Here is a 14,575-nt window from a genome sequence, read left to right as displayed (position 1 = left end):
GACCTTGAAAGATAACATTGAAACATAATCTGCATGACCTTGAAACATAAACTGCATGACCTTGAAAGATAACAGGTATGACCTTGAAAGATAACAGGTATGCACCCATTGTACTGGTGGCGTCGGCCATTGTTCCAGCGGTGCACGGTGGCGTTTTCCATTGTATTCCATTGTTGTCCCCGCCACGTATAAAATATACTACTGATGTGGTAGGTTAACGACACCACTAGAGCACTCGATTTATGAATCATTGGCTATTGGATGTGAAACATACTTCTGACAGTTTTAGAGAGGAAAACCCCCCTGCACTTTCCCATTAGTAGCAAGGGATCCTACAGACAGGATAGCACGGGCGTTGCTAAGTACGACGGATCGGGGTCGGGCTAAATAGGTCAGGATTAGACTAAGTAGGACAGGGTCAGTCTAAGTAGGTCGGGGCCGGGTCAGTAGGACGTTGCACACGGTACAGTAGTCCGTGACGTCATCAAGGTCAAGACCAGTCTAAGTAGGTCAGGGCCAGTAGGACGAGGTCACGTGACGTCATCAAGGTCACGGAAAGTAGGTCAAGGTCACGGAAAGTAGGTCATGGGGCCCAACAGGCCTGGATACTACTCATGTAAAATGTTGTATTGTATTGCATTTAGAAACCGGTTGATAGATAGATAGATATTCTTTATTTGCTCCATAAAATGAAGATTATTAAATAGTTTACAAATACAATAACAAATAGACAGGACATAATACAGCATCGAAATAAATAAATGTAAAAATACAAAAACGGTTACTAATCAGTACTAAATAACTTCGTTTATTACCCCAGCAGTCACTCATAACAGGGAAAATATTTTCCATATTTTCTCAGTGAGAAATATTCTGCATTGGTCTAACGAACAATACTATTGGACAATTTGACGCTTACAAACCAATGACCTTGTCGGTACTAAATATGACGTCATCATGATTTGGCAAACACACAAAATGACGTCATGTAGTTTAAAGAGTTTGCGTTTACGTCTCTCCGTTTTTGGTGTTAAATTTATAACAAAATGTCATTTTAATGCAATTCCTTATAGATTTTGTAGCAGAATAAAGAAAAATTTTGTTTTTGAAAATTATCTATGAACGTGATTAAATTACAAAGTTATAGCAATTCTCAGAACACTGCGTAGGCCTAAAGTGGTTTACATTGTTTCTATACAGGTTGGCCTTCGTGCATGTGCGTCGAAAATAAAGGTTTTTAGAGAACAAAATAGCTGAGGTAATAAATAGAATAACAAACTCGGTACCAGTTCTTATTAAATTTATGTCCCTCGTGAAATAATTTTCATTTGTCACTCGCTAAAGCTCGTGACAACTGAACATTATTTCACTCGAGACATAAATTTTATAATAACTGGTAACTTGTTTATTATCTTCTATATAACTTTATTATTTGTGTTAAAGAAGAATGTTCCACTTTCGTAGTGTGTAGCTAACCAGTAGCATTACACTTTCCCACATATCGTAATCTAGAGACAATTGGCAATCTACAGGCAAACCGCCAAGTAAAAATGACAAAAACAAATCATCATCTTTCCATAACTTCACAAATAATTCAACATTAAGCAAGTCACATACCTTGTTAAACAGAACATCTCTTTCTTTAAGTTTAGTTTGACAAGACATAAACACATGTTTAACTATATCATGAGCTACTGTGCCACATAAACATTCTTTTGATTGCAATGGGGTTGAACCAACATGAATGAGTCTAGCGATATCACGAAAGTTGTGTGGTTTTTCTAAAGCAAGTTTCCATAGTCTGTGTTCAGAACCAGATCTAATTGTACAATAGCATGAGAGAGACAGTCTAGATTTGAGTTGTCTTTCTACTAACGTAGTTTCATGGGAACGTATATTTTGCATTACAATTTGAGCCCATATGCCTTTAGTCATAAACATAGAATTACATACATAGTCATCTATTACACCACACAAATCATATTTACAAACTAGTTGCAACATATTAAAGATAGGAGACTTAGTATCCCAGTTCTCTTTATGAATTAACACTGACTTATACCTGTACTGCCCAAGTCTGGCTAAAAACATCTTTTTAAAAATAAACGATGACTTTGCATTACAAAGTTTACCCAGGAATACCAGTGCTTGGTGATCTATATGCCCTTGTAAAGAAATTAGTCCAATCGAGTCTGTGGTAATTACGTTAGGAGTTTGTTTAGGGAAACCCTGCACCTTTCTACAGAAGTAGCGCTGGATTACTTCTAGCATTTCATATTCTTTTAGTGATAGTCGTCCCCACACATTACATCCATATAAACCACATGGTAAATGAACTTTTTGCCAGATTTTCAGAGAGGAAATGGGATTAAAACCACCAAAACACAAACCAAAATCATGATTAGCATTAATTAGCTTTCTAAGTTTATCACAAGCTCGGGTTGTTCGTTCTAATGTTGATGTAGTTGAACTAATCAAAACACCAGCATATACAACAGATTCTTTAACAGGTAGCTTAATTTTGCCCAAATGTAGTGTAGTTTGTAACAATGGTTTTCTTGTACACACAAATTGCAATATAGTACTTTTACTTGCATTATATCGTAATTTCCATTTATTTCCATATACTTTTGTAATATTTAGTTGTCTTTGCAGACCTGTTGGGCTGTTGCTAAGTAACGTTGTATCATCAGCAAGGAGTATGCCAGGACATTGTCCCAGGACATCAACTATATAAGTTACACAATAATTATAAGATCATGTACTAGTTTCTCTTTTTAAACTGGCCGTCCGTCCTTGACAACACTGAACATATCAACCGGTTTCTAAATGCAATACAATAGCATGCTTTGACATGTTCAGCGCTGGAATTAAGATGCTTAATGCTATTTTACTTTATTCCTTAATATCATCATCTAGTGTAAGCGTCCGGTACTCGGGTCCGGGTCGAGTTTGACCCTCGAGTCCAATATATTGGACTTTTCTGATATTGAATATTATGAGTCGTCTTGTAAAGGTGTACAAAATGCGTCTCTATTTATGAGTCCATTCACACATGATGAGGTATTATGTAAGATTAAACATCTAAAAACGGGTAAAGCACCAGGACCTGACGGTTTAACAAATGAACACCTCAAATATTCAGGAAGATCAGTAATAAAGCATATTTTTCTCTTATTTAATGCCATAATTATGCATGAATATATTCCTACAATATATAATATCGGTCATATTCTTCCTGTACACAAAGGCCATGGGAAATGTAAAAGTAACCCTTCAAGCTATAGAGGAATAATGTTGACATATGTGTTAAGTAAATTATTTGAAAAATTGTTACTTGATAGGTTAGAAAGTTTTACTAGTACTAATAGACATGTAGAATTTCCTCATCCTTACCAGTTTGGTTTCAGAAAACATGCAGGCGCTCAAACTGCCGTACTCACTCTAATGGAGAGTATTGCTTTCTATAACGAAAGGAATTCACCTGTGTTTTGTGCCTTTCTTGATAATGAGAAAGCATTACAAAGTGTACCCAGGAATACCAGTGCTTTTGTCTGACACTTGTTTTTGACTAACTTTTGGCCTCTGAATCCCAAAATGACACAAATTTTTCTCTATCACATCAACTTTTTGAGCTACATGATACACTCGCTTTGTCTCAAAAACCATAAAAATACCGCATCTAACACATTTGTGTTTATTTTATAGAATGTTTTAAACATTTACATACAATGGAAAACTAAAAAAAATATTGCTTGATTGTAACGTTTGTTTAAAGTTATTTGTTCATATTGTGTAAGTCAAATTGTGTGCAAGTAGTTAAGATAAAAATTTACGTTTATAGCTTTTCCTGGAGTGTTCAATCTGTGGACAGTCTCGCTTGATGCTCCAACAATAGTCAGTCATCATATGTACAACCCATCTACCCTGATACCGTTCCTCCATGACCTTCAAATATTGGTGGAATCGTTCACCTTGCTCATCACTGACTTCACCAAGGTTTTCCGGGAAGTTAGCAAGATGGCTATGCAGAAAATGCAACTTGATGCTCATGTTGCAACCGAGCGTTTGTAGCTTTCCAATAGTTTCTGGACAATTTCGGTATAATTCTTTGCTAGTGTATTTCCAAGAAAGTTCTTGACAAGGTCTTTGAATGATAACCAAGCATTATTTTCGAGTTCTGAAATTGTCCCTATGAAATGTTCATCTTTGATGAGCTGCCGAATCTGTGGACCATCAAACACACCGGCCTTGATTTTTTTTTCAATTGATAGGCCAGGAAATGCCAAAATGAGGTACTTGAAACAGTTGCCTTCAGTTGGCAATGCTTTAACAAATTGCTTCATGAGACCCAGTTTTATGTGCAGAGGTGGGAATATAATTTTCTTTCTGTTAACAAATGGCTCATACAGAATGTTGGGATCACCAGGTTTGAGGTCAGATCTTGGAGGCCAGTTCCTCTCCACCCAATGCTTCTCTTGAGCTTTGCTGTCCCACATGCACAGAAAACAGGGATACTTGGTGTATCCGTGTTGCTGACCAAGAAGGAAGCATACCATTTTAAGGTCAACACAGATTATCCAATTGTGTTTGTGATATTGCAACAACTCAATGACTCTCTTTATGTCTCCATATTCTTCACGAAGACAAACTGAATGCCCAATTGGGACTGCACCAAATAAATTGCCATTGTGGATGAGGACACACTTTAAGCTCCGCTTTGAGCTATCGATGAACAGTCGCCATTCAGTTGAGTTGTAAAAAGCTACTGTCACTTCGAAAGTACTGCAGAAATGCACTTTCTCTGGATCGAAAGTATGATACCTTCGCTCCTTTTTCAAGCACGTTTTTCTCATTCAGGCTTCATGCTAGGAGTTCTGAAGCCTTTTTTGATAGTCCCAAATCTCGTGCCAAATCATTTATCTCATGCTGATCGAATCCCTTACGAACTGAGTCATCTTCAATTTCAAAATCTTCATCATTGCTGTCACTGAGTAACCCAGATCTTCAAGAGAGGGTAGTCGAACGAAAACTGGCACTGGACGAATAGCTGATGGTAGACTAGGATACTCGGTTTTATTACTTACGGACAAACAATGCAATTTTGCTTATTCAGAGGGTCAGCTGTGGAGAAAAAACTTAACGTGATAGAAGAAAACTAACTGTAGTTTTGAAATCAGCATGCCAATTTTAGTCTAAATCAAGTGAAAAATCGAACTCAACAGAAATTATGTTCAAAATTGTTCCCCAGTGTTTTATTTACTACTGAAATTATTGTCCTACATTATTCATTGTATTATAGTTGATCATTGTATTCCACCTTGTACAGGTACTCAAGTCCTGTGAACGGACTCGAGTTTTGCTAGACTCGACCCGTGCCCGAGTACTCGAGTACTCGTGGAGACCCTACTGACCAGGTTTATCGGGTGTGTCTGTTTAAACCAATATTCTGGGAGGAAGAGTTGGCCAACAGGGGTTGTCCTTTCAGAACGTGTTGCCCTCGGGCTGCACCAACTAAGGCCCATGGATACAGTGCATTTTCAGGACCTTTTTCATATATACAGAATTCTGCATGCTGGGAAAAAATATATATATTGTAAAGCTCGATGATGGGGATCTGTACAGTCATACACGCGCTTTAAATTTGATCTAGTACAAGTTCGATAAGTTATTCAACATCAAGTGTCACTGAAAGTACATGAGACTTAGAATTTTTGGGGAAGCCCTGCGTTCTAGGGGAATCCTATGTGCGATTCTTATGCGGCCTAGTTGGAATCGCTCCATGATCAGATCGAAAAATATCGCATGCGTTCCCGCGCGGTTGCCGGACGGAAATTGCATTAGGGTAAGATTCCATTAACGCGGTAAGCGGATGCGGTATGCTTGATGCGTTCAGTTGCCGCACGAATCGCTACATGGAGCGATTCAGTTTTCCGCATTCGCAGCCGCGTGACAAATCGCATCCGCAGCCGGACATGTGGAACCATCACGCGTGCCGCATCCGCTTACCGCGTTAATGGAATCTTAGCATTAATGGAAACATTTACTATCAAAACAATGTTATGTGATATTTGACGCACCCGTACCCGGACCGCAACCGCACCGCAACCGCATTAATGGAAACATAGCTTAATGGAAAGCGGGCTTTACGTTATCTAGAAACATATAGCGTAAATAATTATGGTCTGTGACCAGCATTAACATGTGGGAAATTTAAAGGATTCCCCCAGAGCCTATTTACATGTTATTCATATACTACTTCTCGCTGTTTAGTTGGATGTACATACTTTTAACCTTTCAAACATTTCTTTATATGTTGACCTAAATACTGTTTATAAGGGTTGATTTGATGTCACATGGATAACACTCACATAACAATAACCAAAGCAAATGATCAAAGGGGAAAACAGAGTATCATACTACAAAATCTAGTTTATAGTAATAGTCTGCGCTAAGGACAAAGCCGACGCAGGTACTGCGGTGCTCCGAAAACGACAGCGGAAAAATCTACAACCAACCAACCAAATTGAATGGCTGCAGCGTTAGTTAGAAGCGTTTTTGGTCGTGTAGGTACCTCGAGGGCAGTTCTTTGCAGACGAGTATCAACAAACGATCAAAGTATTACGATATTATGATTTATTATTTACTTAGCAATGAAATATATAGATCTACGGAAACCATCAAAGTCATATCCGGTAAAAAGTCATATTTTCACTGTATTTTAGCTACAGTGAAAATATAGAAGTATTTACTTTTTTGTAAAAGTGCATGATTAAGTTATCTCCCTTTGTCTCGGTTCTTCGTATTTAAATTTGATGATTACCAATGCATCTGATCGTATTTGAAAAATAAAAAACGTAATTTAAACAACTGTACCTATAAAAACGGGATACGAAGTGCAAATACGATAAAATATATAAAAGAAATTGAATACAGGTGATGCGCCAGTTCCGGATCACTTCAAACAAAATTGTGAATTCTGTCAACATGCGTGTGTATGACTTTGAAAGAAATTCTTGGTAATAAAGATAATCAACCATATAAATAAACAGTGATATAAAATGTAAATTTAGGTAAACATTTGGCACCAAAAACAGTGTTGTTCGAGCTGTTCAATGGTGCATATAAAAGATCCCTTGCTGCTAATCGAAAAGAGTAACCCATGAAGTGGCGACAGCAGGTTTCCTTCCTCAATATCTGTGTGGTCCTTAACCATATGTCCGACGCCATATAACCGTAAATAAAATGTGTCGAGTACGTCGTTAAATAAAACATTTCCATCCTTCCGAAATATAAAACGTAATTAGTCTGACGTCATGATGATGATGTTAGATTATTTCACATCCTTCCACCCCTTTTGAAGACCATAAAAATAGCAGATGGCAAAAATTGTGCATGCTTTTTATTAACTAAAGGTTGGGGGAAATCTAACAATAATTGAAGGTAGGAAAGTAATTTACTAATATGCTAGTTATTAAGAATGTGGTAACACTTTAAATTTAAAGCAACAACCACTGATTTTTAAAGAGAATGTGTGTGGAACAAATTGTGGGCACCTTCCTACTATTAACCAAATTGCTTTTTCATGGTTATATCCTGGCATTTTGCCTTTAAATATATATCACATTAGAATGTAGGTATCCTCTGATGCAAAAAAACACACCCCACAATTATTATTACTGTAAATCAGAAAATGTTGGCGAGCATAAAATATTCGTGAATTTAGTGAAGCCATAAAAAACGCTAACATTTCATGACGCTAAATATAAACTAAAGTCAGATTAAAACAAAAATCAAACAAGTCTTAAAACGTATACATATTTAATAATGATTTGAATTAATCAACTGTGAACAATTAAATTGGATTTCAGAACCAAGGCAAATAAAAAGTCACATATCCTATGTACACTACCGTTTGTGGCACAATAATGAAAACTATTATCACTTCCGATGCAGTGTCGCAGCAAAGCAAAATGAAATGTCAGTATTTTGAATACAGTCTTATAGTTTCAACGTTTGTAACTTTTAGCAATAAAGACACATAATTGTGGTTAAAAATAAATTAGTTCTGTCATAGAAAACAAATCCATAAAAACGAATTGTTACGGGCTTGGTAACAGCGGTATAACAGTCATTAACGCTAAAACATTGTTTCTTATTTGACAAAGTGAGAACAGTACCAGAGCAAAGAATACTAGTACGTCTCAGTGGAAAAACAGCTTACGACCCCTGTACGCACAATAGACTACTCCGAAAACATGTTTTTACTGATTATGACTGATTATGTGTGGTTGTTTCGTCAGCGATTAACTGGTCAAACAACAGGCTATAGATTATGCAATAAATAAAGCAAAAAATACTAATTAATTTAGATGTATAACACTAATGTTTTTATTAAAATTAAGTTGGAGACAAACAGCGTCACTTGGATGTTTGATGATGATGATAACTAGTTTAACGTGCCCATATACCACTAGGGTTTCGAACACGCCCATCCCGAGTCCGACCTCCGATAAGATCGGTGGCCTGACTTGGGATGGGGGGGGGGGGGGGGAGGGGGTTTGAAAAAGTTAATAGAATAAATAAAAAAAATAAAAAGATTACAAGCTAAAAATAAAAAGAATTGACTGCTCGGCCGAATATTTATATAATTTGGAGCATTTTAGGAGGACAGTCCAAAATTAAATAAGAGAAAGAAGAGAGGATCGGACTATTTAATAATATTTTTAAAAAAAAGAAGTAATTTCGACATAAACTTTTGAACGCAGATCTAAAAGTTTAAAGTCCGATCGATATGTCCACACGAGTGGCCTCGTTAAGGCCGTTTGGGTGCACAGCTTAAAGGGACGAGATGGGTTGCATCCCGTCAAGAAAACCCCTAGATTGACAGTCGATAGACGTTGCAGGTGTAGTGCTGTGCTGAAATACAGATCTTGAGAAGCCGGATCCGTCTGAACGAGAGAGAGTATCAGACTAGGGTATAGTCCAGTCGTCATGGTTTGGTATAGTGGTGCGGACGGGCCCGACTCCGGAGGATACGAGATGGTATCACTATAAAGCAAGGTAAAGTCTAGAAAAGAGTAGTAGGGGCCGACCCCGCTTCCTATTTCTTCTTAGAGTGGGGCGGTCAATCTTCCAGTGCTGCTAGGACAGGCTCGGACATGTAGAGACTAAACGCGAACAACCGTGGCATTCTGCAGAATGGCCGTCATACGAGTCACGAAAAAAACCAAGTCGACAGTCAGACAGAGAAATGACATGGAGGCAAGGAAACTTCATTTCGCTGACAAAAACAACGAAATGAAGGACCCCCAAGTCGAGCACATGAAAGCTCGTGCAGTGTGCACACGCGAAACAAACACGTCTTACCGCGTGGAGCTCCAGACTGGGAATCTGGATGTTTGAGGCTAAATTTCAAACCGGAAATAGTGCACATTGCATAACATCAAAAAGTGTCGAGTGTTCTTGTGACCAGTCGGTCGTAAAAAAAAATGGCTTACGTTTTTTTTTTAATGTATGATATGCCGACCTCGCTAAAGTTTTATGTCACTGATATGGATTTCACTAAATTTTAAGGTCGCTAATATTTTCTGATTTACAGTATTTAAATTTAAGTTTACAGGGATTTACCAGACCTCTCTAGTCTCACGGTTTTGCCGTGATACTTACAGTTTTCTGCAAAATCTCATGCATGGTCTCATGTTTTTTTCCCTTGCGATAAAAATCCATTGTAGTTGAAACAATTTCTGTTCTTGCTCAGTCAAATTCTCGGCCAGTCTGGCCAGAAATGACAAACAAAGTGAGAGGACTGGACACAACAATCCATATTTAGAAGATCAATGCCAAATAAGGTTATCGCTACCAGTCTCTCGCATTCTGTTGAGAGTTTGCACGCATGACATAGAAGTGAAAATTCCCTGATGTCACCTGTCAAATATTGTTTTCTACACAAAAGAACGACCACTTTATTTTGCTTAGCACTTGATTATGTATGAATAGGTCAATCTCCAGGTTTTTACTGAAATCTCCAGGTTTTTGGGCTTTAGTGTCCAGGTTTCCAGTGCCTCGAGATTTGAGAGGTCTGATTTACCCAGGCGTTCTGTGGGTGCAAACAAAGGCCCCTTCCCTACTGGGAAGGTGGAACGCGTGTATTTTTAAAACTCAGAAATTTTATTGTATTGAATTGAATTGTATTTATGGAATATTCTTTTGGAGATGAATTGTATTTATGGAATATTCTTTTGGAGATAGTTTTCAAATGTAAAATATGATGAACCATCGTTTAGTGTTTGGATGTATCAAAGCAGCAGTTTTTCCGAACTTTAAACAAACCGACAATCACAGGGTTTGCATGGAAGTGGTTCTTAAACAGAACCTGTGCGTAATGGAAAGGACCATCACAATGGGATAGGATCTGCAGTGACCACTTCATCCCTGGGGATTACGACAATCGATAAATATGACACCTATTTCTTTTTTTTCTTTTCTTTTTTATCATATCTGTCCCAAGCCTGTATCCCCACTGGCACATGTTCTACGCTTGCGCATGATACAGCAAACAAGAAACCACGACGAGCACAAGCTAAACTAGAGCTCAAAAGAGTGGGGGGTGAGAGGCAGGGAGGGTACCAGAGCCGGGGCGGCAGTGTAAAATATAGTGGTATGGCTCGAGGTTGCCAGACTCTTCTTTCAGATTCACTTGAGAAGGACATTTTCACAGATACAACAAATATAACCCACAAAAGGGCCTCTTTGAAAAGTGTTATGGCCATGCACCATCCCTGCAGTGGCGTAGGGAGGGGGCCCATGGGAACACCCCCTCACCCTCATCAAACTTCTTTTTTTTGTTTAAACTATTAAATTTTATAAAATCATACATACACATGTATGTACATAGTACGGGTTGTCTACGCCAGTGGAGGGTACCAAGGCTAGAACTTTTTGTGCATTCGTACGTGTGTGTGTGTGTGTATATATATATATATATATATATATATATATACACACACACACACACACACAATTTGTATACACACACAGAGTGGACTCTGTCCAAACCGGCATTATGTGTAAAACAGCACAGTTTTAAAGTCCCGTTCAGCAACCCTTAATTTATTAGGAAAACAAATACTCTGTCGACACCGGATGCTTTCTATTCCGGACTTCGGATGCAAATTCAAGAACAAAACAACAGTTCATATAGTAATTAGCTCTGTCTACACTGGCGCACGATTTAGATCCCTATAATGTTATTTATTCTGCTTGTTTTAAATGTGTTCTGATTTGAACACATTTTTATTGCAGTCAAAAGTTAATATCCCACTTTCAAAAGTCGGGACTGAACTTGTGTCCTGCTTCTCACAGGTAGGTAGGTAACTAGGTTAACATGCTTATATGTATACCACTTCCTCACCAATCGAGGTACCATTAGAGTAGATGTACAAATGTGATAAGAACAAAATGTTGATACTAGCGTCCATTAAGAATCAGTTGTTTTTCGAAAAATCATTCTCTGCTGTCGGCATGTTGACCTACTAACAGAACGCCGGATGCTACATCACAGGTCTGATGCGGGTCAAATCGACTGAGCAGTAGGTTTTTTCCCCAAGCGTTTTACAAAAAGTAGTTTTTTTAATAACTGGGATGGTATTATTTTTTAATACTGTAATGTTTATATATTTGTTTTATATACTGTGTATAATAATGTGCCATAAGCGTGGACCTTTAAAAACCAGTCTAAAAACACCTTTTCCACATTTTAAAAATTATAGTAAACAGTATAATAATTTTTTTCAGTTATTTTTATTTAAACTGAAAAGGAAAACACGTACAAATGCAAACAAAATGAAAGTGTTACACCTTAATTGACAGTCATTCCAGTTCACAACTGTTACATGGTTACAAAAAATAAAAGCGAAATAAGATCCACTTGTGTACACAATCTACCAGAGAAAAAAATCCCATGTAGGCATCTTAGCCATGTGTGACAATGAAAATGTATGCATCTGCAGTACTGTGCCACTCAAGAAAACGATTCCGAAACCGATTATGAGATGGGTCATGTGTGATCGTTCGTTTTCATAGTAATATTTTTAACAAGACAAAACAAAAAAGTACTAAAATAATCCTGGGACAATAGTGTAGCGTTTATGGGCTACAAAGTGAGGCCATGGGCAGTCTGTAAATAGCAAGATCACCGATCCACATCTACTGCACCAAATCATCGGACATGCATATCATTTTGGATACAAGAGGATGACTACATTTATGCACAATTTTAAAATGTTTATTTACTACAGACATAAAACAATTTGTAGTGTATTTCAAATTATGCACAGCTTCATTGGTGAGTGACCAGCCTCGGTGGTGTCGTGGTTAGGCCATCGGTCTACAGGCTGGTAGGTACTGGGTTCGGATCCCAGTCGACGCATGGGATTTTTAATCCAGACACCGACTCCAAACCCGCAAGGCTCAATGGGTAGGTGTAAACCACTTGCATCGACCAGTGATCCATAACTGGTTCAACAAAGGCCATGGTTTGTGCTATTCTGCCTGTGGGAAGCGCAAATAAAAGATCCCTTGCTGCGAATCGGAAAAAGTAGCCCATGTAGTGGCGACAGCGGGTTTCCTCTCAAAATCTGTGTGGTCCTTAACCATATGTCTGACGCCATATAACTGTAAATAAAATGTGTTGAGTGCGTCGTTAAATAAAACATTTCTTTCTTTCATTGGTGAGTGACACGTTTTATTAAGTATTTCGCAGTGTTCACATAGAAATGGTCTTTGAATGCTAATGTGTGCCGTTACACCGGACAGCACTGTACTCATTAAACAAAACAAACACACACACACACACACACCCAAAATGTTAACGATCGGCGAGACATTTAATTCCACAGAATTCGTGAACTAAAATTAGAGATTGTTGTTATTTTCAGAGCTGGTTGAGACTGAGAAGCATGGCCAGGTGTTTCTCATTGGAATAAACCGACCGGAAGTGCGGAATTGTGTTGACCCCGAGACGTCCCGACAGTTGATTGCCGCGTTCCGACAGTTCGACAGGGAGGAAGATCTACTGGTGGCAGTTCTTCACGGACATGGTTGTAAATCTTTAACATAAATCTTTGCCATGGCTGGCTCTGAGTGAGCTTCTTTGTTTTGCCAATTATCTATTTAAAAAAAAAAAAAAAAAACTTCAAAAGTTGTAAAAAAAATAAAAAAATAATATCAATCACTGCATGAAATGTTTTCACGACATTAAAATAAAATTTGTTTGTTGTTTTCAAAATTGGCGAGTAGCAGAGCTAGCCCTGTTTTGCACTAAAGGGATTGTCCTGATTTTTGCTGCTATGGCTAGGCTAGAAATTGATATGAGGCAGCAAGCAGACAACAATCAAAATGCACTCATGTACTGACTCTACTGACTGGGCTACTGCAGGTTAACAAAGTGTATGGAGTTTTAAAAAGTCCTGCAGTTTAGTTCATAAAGAAGTGTATGAACTTCTAAAAGTCGTGCAATTTAACAAAGTGTTTGGACTCTTAAAATGTCATACAGTTTAGTTCATAAAGAAGTGTATGAACTACTAAAAGTCGTGCAATTTAACAAAGTGTTTGGACTCTTAAAATGTCATGCAGTTTAGTGTATGAACTTCTAAAAGTCGTGCAGTTTAACAAAGTGTATGGACTCTTAAAAAGTTGTGCTGTTTACATGCAGTTTCTAACCTTCCTTTCCTCTCTGTTTGACAGGCTGGGTTTTCTGTGCTGTTTACATGTAGTTTCTCACCTTCCTTTCCTCTCTGTTTGACAGGCGGGGTTTTCTGTGCTGTTTACATATAGTTTTTGACCTTCCTTTCCTCTATGTTTGACAGGCGGGGTTTTCTGTGCTGTTTACATGCAGTTTCTCACCTTCCTTTCCTCTGTGTTTGACAGGCGGGGTTTTCTGTGCTGTTTACATGTAGTTTCTGACCTTCCTTTCCTCTGTGTTTGACAGGCGGGGTTTTCTGTGCTGTCTACATGTAGTTTCTCACCTTCCTTTCCTCTGTGTTTGACAGGCGGGGTTTTCTGTGCTGTCTACATGTAGTTTCTCACCTTCCTTTCCTCTGTGTTTGACAGGCGGGGTTTTCTGTGCTGTTTACATGTAGTTTCTCACCTTCCTTTCCTCTGTGTTTGACAGGCGGGGTTTTCTGTGCTGTTTACATGTAGTTTCTCACCACCTTCCTTTCCTCTGTGTTTGACAGGCGGGGTTTTCTGTACTGTTTACATGTAGTTTCTCACCTTCCTTTCCTCTGTGTTTGACAGGCGGGGTTTTCTGTACTGTTTACATGTAGTTTCTGACCTTCCTTTTCTCTGTTTGACAGGCGGGGTTTTCTGTGCTGTTTACATGTAGTTTCTCACCTTCCTTTCCTCTATGTTTGACAGGCGGGGTTTTCTGTGCTGTTTACATGTAGTTTCTGTGCTGTTTACCTTCCTTTTTCCTCTCTGTGTTTGACAGGCGGGGTTTTCTGTGCTGTTTACATGTAGTTTCTCACCTTCCTTTCCTCTGTGTTTGACAGGCGGGGTTTTCTGTGCTGTTTAC

The 14,575-nt window shown here is 38.3% G+C and overlaps 1 protein-coding gene across 3 annotated transcripts in view; it reads left to right on the top strand.

Moving 5' to 3' along the window:
• Positions 1 to 6,504: 6,504 nt before the first annotated feature.
• Positions 6,505 to 14,575, top strand: part of LOC121377352 (probable enoyl-CoA hydratase) — a 28,292-nt gene continuing 20,221 nt past the window's right edge. For 2 of the 3 annotated variants that reach the window (XM_041505311.1, XM_041505309.1), the window contains exons 1-2: positions 6,505 to 6,618; positions 12,939 to 13,103. In XM_041505311.1, the coding sequence (XP_041361245.1) occupies positions 6,531 to 6,618; positions 12,939 to 13,103 (253 nt within the window). In that variant the 5' untranslated portion in view covers positions 6,505 to 6,530. The remainder of the gene's footprint in view (positions 6,619 to 12,938; positions 13,104 to 14,575) is intronic. The other variant, XM_041505310.1, reaches the window with a different exon arrangement.

This window comes from Gigantopelta aegis, chromosome 7 (genome assembly GCF_016097555.1).
Source record: "Gigantopelta aegis isolate Gae_Host chromosome 7, Gae_host_genome, whole genome shotgun sequence".
NCBI classification, from domain to species: Eukaryota; Metazoa; Mollusca; class Gastropoda; order Neomphalida; family Peltospiridae; genus Gigantopelta; species Gigantopelta aegis.
This window is presented reverse-complemented; position numbering and strand designations above follow the sequence as displayed.